The 9002-nt window shown below is 33.7% G+C and overlaps 1 protein-coding gene across 1 annotated transcript; it reads left to right on the forward strand.

The window, feature by feature from the left end:
* Positions 1-1466, forward strand: LOC139859456 (uncharacterized). Its single transcript, XM_071848246.1, has 2 exons — positions 1-368; positions 731-1466. Exons 1-2 carry the CDS (start codon positions 60-62, stop codon positions 932-934), a joined length of 513 nt encoding a protein of 170 aa, XP_071704347.1. The 5' UTR covers positions 1-59; the 3' UTR covers positions 935-1466.
* The last annotated feature ends 7536 nt before the right edge of the window (positions 1467-9002 follow it).

Genomic DNA, 9002 nt, shown 5'->3' on the forward strand with positions numbered 1-9002 from the left:
TTAGGGTTGTCTTCTTTTATCTTCCCCAAAACAAATCAAATCAGTTAGTTGGACCGACCATGTCAAATGCGACGAGTGAGAGGAAGAAGTTGTTTATTGTTTGTCCGGACGGGACGTTGATTGATGCCGATCCCCTTTACACGGAATCTCTTTCGATCCAAGTGGCATACAGGTTTGAAAATGTAGTAAAACTCAAAACCAAAAGCAATAGCGACACAATTAATAAGGTTGTCGATTTCTGTAAAGGACGTGCGAAGCTCAAGAATGATTTTGCCGATGATCCTGAAACCCTTAAACACAAGTTGAATAATTTCAATTCCCAATTTCGCCAACAGAATCAAAGCCGTTTTGCTATTGATCTCTATATTGTACGCCTCTTTTTTTTTTTTTTTTTCCTTCTTCTTCTTTATTAATTCAATTTTGTTGTTTGATTTATTATTTTAAGGATCGGAATCAGTAAGGTTTTTACTTGTTCCGATTTTGAACTTTGTTTTTTCTTTTCATATGCCTTAACTACCTTAACCTTAAAACCTAGTAGGAATTTATTATAGATAGATATTTAATTAATAATTCCACGTTAATTGATTGGTAAACACAAGTGCCTGTTTAAATAATAATAGGACTTTACCGGTTTTATTTGCTATTATATTGTATTGTATTCTTGTTCATTTATGATTTTTCAATTAATTTGCTTCACAATTTTTTTTTTTTATATTTGTTTTCATTTCAGGCTGCTTTCAATTTGGAGATAGGAAGCCTGGTGGACGGGATGTGGGAAGCAGTTGATAGCGCGTTCAAAGACATGAATGCTGATGAGGCTTACGAAATCTTACCCGTGAATTTGAAAAAGTTTGATAATGATCGTTATACACATAGTTTGATGCTAGATCATCTCCTTCATGACTGTGAATGGGCTTTTCAAGCCATTAAGTAGTAGGTACAGCTTAACATTATTCGTCTTTTTTATTGTAACCACCACAAGCTTTTTATACTATGTTATACTAGTTTCAGTATCGACGCTCGCTGTTGACTCAAAAATAGAGCCGAAAGATAACTATAACTATATAGTAGCTTATTACAACATGTTTCTCTTTCTTACTAAAAAGTTGCACATTTGACCCATTCTTGAGAAAACATAACCCAAATTGACCAATATGGCAGGCCGTACATCAATAAATAATTTAGATTCTTGTAAGCATTTTGACACTGAGCCCATAATTCAAGTTTTGAAAGGCAAGGAAACCAAGTTTCACAATTACAGATTACAACTCACTGATTGATAGCAGAAGAATGTGCGGGTCGGGCAGGTTAGTTAACGGGTCACGATGGTGGTTTGGGTCGTAACTAGTAATTTTATTGGGAGACTAAGCGGGTCGTCGGCACATGCTAACCCAAAAACACTTTTTGTCCTAAAAAGTAGGGTAAGCTGATTATGTTAGGGAAGTTAATCCTGGCAAAGTTTTAATTGTTGAGGAAAAAGATGGTATTCAATCCCTTTGGTACCGAAATCCTGTATTTTCGAACATATTTACTTTTTGTTACCGAATTCGGTTGTGTTCGGGAAGTCTAGTTGTGAAATAATGGATTTTTTTATGGGGGGTTAAGTCTGATCTTATCCTGATCTTATGCAAGTAATCTCTGTTTTCATGTGTTCCTTAGATTGATATTGGGGTTCTTTTAGTTTGAACCTTTTTCTTAATCTTTATAAATCTTGTTTTTAAAAAAAAATAAATAAAAAATAAAAAATAAATAAATAAATTAAATTGATTTAATGAAATATCCTATCTTTGAATATCATCAGTATTTACAGCTTCATATGACTTCATGGGTGTCTGACTTAGCAGCTTGTTATATACTGAAACCTGAAGTAGCAAATAAGCTTATGTTCTTTTTTTATGGCTTATGAGCTTGATGATAGGGTATGCTTGGCAAAATTAGCTGACAGCTGATAGCTTTTAGCTCGTAGCTGTTTGGCAGAGGAGCTGAATCTGTTAAATAAAGAGTAAAATGATAAGAAGCTAAAAGCTAAACGCTACTTCTAGTAGCTTTTAGCTTTTAGATTTTTTCCTCTGTCTAAAAGCTTTAAGCTCCTTTAACCAAACGGAGTTTTTTTTATTAACTAGGAGCTTTTTTATAAAAGCTAAGAGCTCCAAAAAACTATGCGCCAAACATAGCCATGAGCTTCATTAAGCCAGAAGCTAAAGCTAATAAGCTCACAAGTAGATGAAAAATTTGAAAATGAGCTTACTGGCTATTTGAAATTTCAGTAAGCAACCATTGCCTCTGGGTTGACATGTACATTGTCTTTATGCTTAAGACGAGATCCAGTTTATCTATATGATCTTTGTGCACAAATGATCAAAGGCTTTGAGTTTCCTCTACTTGGGTAAAGACGTGGTGAGAGTGGAGAAAGTGTGACCATTTTTATATTTGGTATAGCCTATAGAGTTGTTATTGGATGAATAATTGGATATGGGCCTACAAAGTTAGTCTGCCATATTATCATACATACTCTATTTGTTCAGTCTTCACGTACATGTGTTGGCATGATTTTGTTCGTTTTATTATTATTTTTTTAATAAGAAAAAACATGTACTATATAAATAGAATCCCTAACATCCAGTAGATGAATAGGACTAAACGGTTACAAAAGTGAGACCAATAAGGGCAGCAGTACGACACAAAGAAAACTTACAGTAAACTAATAATAGAAGTGACACCGATAAGAGTACAACTACATCACAAATAAAACCCCCACAATAAACTAACAAAGTAAAAATGCAGTAATTCACCAACAAGCTGACTGACTACACGGATGAGACGATCACATATTAAATTGACGACAGTAGTTGTGACGTTGTAGCCCAAAGGAACACTTTACCCTAACGATCGACATCCAACAAGAGAACTCACCCCGATAAATCAAATTATTTCGGGACTTTTCTAATGGCCCTAATTGTAATTGTAAAAGGGTCAGGGGTGGAGCCAGGATTGGACAATAGGGGAGGCATACTCGACAAATAAAAGAGGCAAACCTAATAAAACTAAAAGAGGCCAACTTCATATATATAATCTAATCTATTTTATTGTTTAAAGTATAGATATATAACTACTTTACGAAACTTTAATGCTACAATTAAATTTCGAGTATGAAAACTAATATGACCCATGTAAATGTAATTGATAGGTAAATTTGTACGATATATTTCAGTTAATATTAAAATTGGCAACCCGAACAATTGGTTCAGATGAATCATTGAGGGAGGCTTAGCTAAAATAAATAAAAATGTTTACTAATATTTCATTGGAAATGGGCGTATTGGGGAAGGCTGAGCACCCCTCTGTCCCCTCCCTGTCTCCGCTACTGAAAAGGGCCGAGGAGCCTCCAAAATTTTGAATCACGACCAAATCTGGTTCTTGAACTAAAATGCATCGAGTCAACTTGTATCAAAAAATTTCATGAAAATACAGGTAACCGATTTTTCATATGCAGTGAAATCAAATAGATAAAGTAGAAAAAACAATATCTCACGAAAAAGATTGTAACAATACAAGTTGCTCGAATATTGTTAAACCGTAGTTACTAGAAACCTAAACATCAAACTTGTGACCCAGACTACTTCAATTATTTCAAATTTAAAAATTAAAGAATCATTCAAAATGAAAAAGAAATGTATATCACAAAGAAACCCTAAATTGGGTAGAAGATGGACATGATTGAGTTAAAAAGGGAAGATACATGTAAAATGACTGAAATACTCTCATGTGCTTCATGTGCTTGTCATGTGATCTTATTTAACGAGATAAACTTAACGCCCGTTAAATTCAGTGTCATCCGTGATATATCTTATAGGTCGAGGTCCAAAAGTAAAAAAATAATAGTTTAAAATCGCCTATCTTGTTTACTACAAAGTTTAGGGACCAACGACAAAATTTATATATTATCTAATAGACAAAATTTGTCTTTTCTGTCATGAATAGTACTATTTGTGCTACACTAAATTTTTTTTTTTTTGGTCCTCAACGATAAAAGAAGCAACTTTCGTAAAAGAACCAACCCTTCAATATTACCAAAAGATGTCAAAAAAAATTCTTTTTTACAAAAAATCAACTAACTTTTCTTTTTTTTCCTTCCTCAACGATAAAAGAAATAACTTTCATAAAAGGAACAACCCTTCAATGCTACCAAAAGATGTCGAAAAACATTATTTTTTACAAAATAGATCAACTAACTTTTTAAAAAAAAACCGAACGCTAAAAGAAGCAACTTTCACAGAAGGAACAACCCTTCAATGTTAGATGTCGGAAAAAATTTCTTTTTTACAACATAGATCAAGACTTTTTTTTTTAACTTGCATTCAAAATGAAGCCCCGGCGCGAAGCGAGGGCTTCACAACTAGTTTTGTCCAAAATTAAAAGGGTTTAAAATCAAAAGAAAACTTACTCTACTAAGGAAACGACCAAGATGAAAACATGATATTATTTTATCATTTTACACTTTCAGTCCTTACAATATGATCATTTTTGCAATCTTTATCACACGGATTATTCTTATTAACACTTTCAACCCCTGAAGTATATAAGGACTGGTGAAATAAATAAACAGAATGCATTATTTATGAGTAAGTTACAAAAGTACAAAATTAATTCTAGTTAGGTCCTAAACAGTTAGTTAACGACTTTATGAATCCCCACTAACCTTACTTTGGGGTCTTGCCTTTCAAAAAAAGTTCACGACTTAATGATTTGATATATATTTTTAAAGTATTTATAATTAGAAATGGTATTCGGAAATACTCGGGGAACAAAAAGTAAGTCGCTAGAATCAAGTTTCTTAATTAACTAAATTGTATATGTACACATATTGGAGAATTACGGCAGTATCTTATGGATTATGAGATCTTTAGTCATCTCCTATTCAGGTATGGATGTCCGTACTGTTCTTTTAGCGTTATTTTTAGACTTAAATTATGTTGGACATCTGTAACGTGTTGTACTTGTTGATTTTCGGATCCGTATAATGTTATCGTTATTTTATCCGGAAAAAGCCCGTAATCTAATCTAATGTAAATAAAATCAACTCAAACAAATTGATTATTCAAAAAAAAAAAAAAATTTATATATATATATTTTTTTATTATTATTATTTTTTTTTTTTTTTTGCATAGAAGTGGAAACGTACATTGTTACCTTCATTATCTCATCTCAACTAGCTGATCAACACCCACTTTCTCAAGTAAATAACAGCTGCAACATAAATCATCTAGCTTGATACATTTGTTTTACAAATATGATGTTGACCCTTATATAATCAAAGAAAACAGATAGTATAGATTAATAACTACCGTTTCAGATTCAGGTTGTAATAATAAGATAACGAGTTACGAAATGCAAAGTAACACTTGTTCGGGTCCTGAGGGGCGTTTCAGAGTTAGTACTCTATTGGCAGGCTTTTATAAACACAAAAGTTAAACTCATTGTGCAAGTTGCTACTACTCTTTGGTTGCTATGTCGTCATCGAAATAGTTCCTTGTTCAATGATGAAAGGATACAAAAAGAGAGTTGCTTGATTCTATTAGAAGTTTTAGTTTTTCATGGTTGAATTGAGAGGTAGAATCATAACTTGTATGTATGTACGTTTATGTATATCTATATGTGTTTATATATATATATATATATATATATATATATATATATATATATTGTTCCTTTAGTGTAACCTTTCTTTCATTTTTCTTGAGCTCCGCATTCCACACTCAAGTACGTTGTAAGACCCTGTTTCCTGTTCCAGTGCAATGGGACGCCGTCTCAAATCCTGGACGCCGTCCTGCCCTTTTATACTGGACGTCGTCCCACATTCTGGACGTCGTCCAAATGTGCTGACGGGCCAGCTGTTTTATTTTGTTTTAAAAAGGGGCATTTTGGTAAATTCACTTTAATGTCGGTTTGGAGCCCTCAAAACTGATCTAGATCCATTTGTGGATCACATTTCACCCACACAAACACTCCCACCCATTTCTAGAGAGAGAGAAAGAGTTTAGAGAGAGAGAGCTTGATTTAGAGAAAAAGGAGTTGGATTCTCACCAAAGCTCGGGTTTTAAAGTTGTTCATCTCGCTCCTAGCTACGTTTTGGTTGTTGTGGTAAGTTCTAACTTCGAATTTCATTGTTACATTTGATTTCCAAGTTAGGGTTTGAGCTTAAATTGTTGAGAAACCCATTTAGACTCATGAAGTGAGTTTAGTGATGCTAGTAATCGGGTTTTATAGTGTCGTCAGCGAATTTTGGGTTGGTTGTTGTTTTGGACAAGTTCAAGACTTGCAAAATGAGTTAATCACTAGGTTTAGTGATTATGGATGTGTTGAAACCCATGTGAGTGTATTTTGGTTGAATAATTTTGAAATGGGTCAAAATTAGGGTTAGGTGTCAAATTGGGTAAAATAAGTGTTTAACACTTATGAGTTGGGTAAATTGGTGAATTAGGGCCATTTTCACTTGTGTTAGTGATTATTGGTTAGTTTGAGCGCGGATCGTGCTCGGGAGTGCTTTTGGGTCGAATTTGCACTTATGGTGTTTTGGGCATAAGCTAGAGTGTTTAGCTTACTTGTTTGTGAATTATCTAGGTGATTCACGTTGGACGATTAGGAGCTCAAGCTGGAGTTGCCTTTCTTGTAATCGAGGTGAGTGGAATATTTATACATGTATGTATGTGGTTTATTTACTCGTACACGATGTGGACCTTAGGTGCCACATCGTGAGTATTGGGCGTTATGTCACAAGATGGTGACTTATTGTGGTTATGGGTGAAGAGAACTACGGGTCGGTAGTGTCTCGTAAGGTGACTCACAAGTCGGTGACACCTCATGGTGGTTCACGAGGCGGTGACCCCTTAGTAGTTAGTTGGTGAGTCACAAGTCGGTGACACCATAAGTCGGGGAAGTGATTCACAAGTCGGTGACACCACATGGCGTTCACAAGTCGGTGACCCATATGTATTGTGTGTGTGGGGGGGGGGGGGAGGGGGGGTTCACAAGTCGGTGACACCCTTTGGTGATTCACAAGTCGGTGACACCTTATGATGAGTCACAAGTCGGTGACATCATACAAGTGAGACTCGACGTTATTGGTCGTCTACAAGTAGGTAGTGCCATAGCGGGGAACGATTTGTTATGTTTATGCATTGTTATGATTTAGTATATTGTTGCGGTGATTTATATACTAACGTTGTTGCTAGTTGTACGTTTGGTGTTGCTAGCTCGTTTATGCATTTTGATTGCATGGTAATAGTAAGTGGATACGTGTAGGTAAATTACATATGTATATGTATAAGTGATGTCATGCGAGGTGTATATAAAATAGTTATTAATTTTAGCAGAAAACACTATTAAATACGATACAATTTTACACAAGATATTTATTTATTTATAGAATGGATATACTTAAACCTTGCTACAACACTTATAGGCAGTGTACATAATCGTACAGTAGTGTAGTTTTTAGTAAGTCCGGTTCGTTCCACAGGGAAATCTTTAAACAAAGCTCAACGCTATATTAGTTTACTTTTATTAAAAATACAAATATATATATAAGTAATATTATTATTATAAAGGGGGGTTTTTACCGTTTAATGACCGGTTTGTCGATTTTAAGACTTTAGTCGCAGTTAAAACCTAATGTAAAATATAAAATAAATACAAGACTTAAATTAAAGCGTAAAGAAAATAACGATAATGAAATTGCGAATAATAAAAGTGCGATAAAATAAACTTACGATAATTAAAAAGTACGATAATTAAAAGTGCGATTAAATAACAATAAATAAAAGTGCGATAATTAGAAGTGCAATTAAATATAAAATAAAGGAAATTAAATATGAAATAAAAGAATTATGCTTATTTAAACTTCCGTAATCATGATGTTTGACGTGTTGATTTTAGTTTTATGCCCATGGGTTAATTGTCCTTTGTCCTGGATTATTTAATATGTCCGTCTGGTTTTTGTCCATAACAGTCCATCAGTCATAAATATAAAGTGCGAGTGTCCTCATCAAATTATTCTTATACCCGAAGTTAAATATTCCAACTAATTGGGGATTCGAATTGTAACAAGGTTTTAATACTTTGTTTAATGAATACACCAGGTTATCGACTGCGTGTAAACCAAGGTTTTACTACTTTGTTAACAATTACACCAATTACCCTTGAATGTAATTTCACCCCTGTTTTAATTATTCTAGTGGCTATTAATCCATTCTCGTGTCCGGTTAAATGAACGATTATTCGTACATATAAATACCCCGCCCATCGTGTCCGATCGAGTGTATATGGTAATTTATAGGGACGCCCAATTGTAAATCTTTATATTAACATTAACAAACTATCATTTAGTTAAACAAATATAAAGCCCATTAATAGCCCATAGTCTAATTTCCACAAGTGTCGTTCTTTTGTCCAAACCCCAATTATGGTACAAAGCCCAATTACCCAATTTTAGTAATTAGCCCAACATCATGATTACTTCGTTTTAAATAAGCATAATAATAACTTAGCTACGAGACATTAATGTAAAAAGGTTGAACATAACTTACAATGATTAAAAATAGCGTAGCGTTACACGGACAGAATTTCGACTTACACCCTTACAATATTCGCTAACATACCCTTATTATTAGAATTATAATTAAAATTAAAATATAAATTATAAATATAAATATAAATTTTACGTATGATAAGAGAAGAAAAAGATGATGGTTTTTGATCAGAATTCGGTTGGCTTTATAGGCAGTTTTCAAATTTGGGGCTCCGCGACTCGCGGCAAAATGCTCTTCAAACTCCGCGAGTCGCGGAGGTTACTTTTACAGCTCAGTCCTTGGAGTTTTTCTCTGCCGACGGTTTTTTATTTATAAATATAATATATATATAATTAATATAATTAATTATATATTATATTATATTTATATACATAGTTAACTTGTAATTTTTAGTCCGTTGCGTCGAGCGTTAAG

The sequence above is a fragment of the Rutidosis leptorrhynchoides genome, chromosome 1 (assembly GCF_046630445.1).
Source record: "Rutidosis leptorrhynchoides isolate AG116_Rl617_1_P2 chromosome 1, CSIRO_AGI_Rlap_v1, whole genome shotgun sequence".
In the NCBI taxonomy this organism is placed as follows: Eukaryota; Viridiplantae; Streptophyta; class Magnoliopsida; order Asterales; family Asteraceae; genus Rutidosis; species Rutidosis leptorrhynchoides.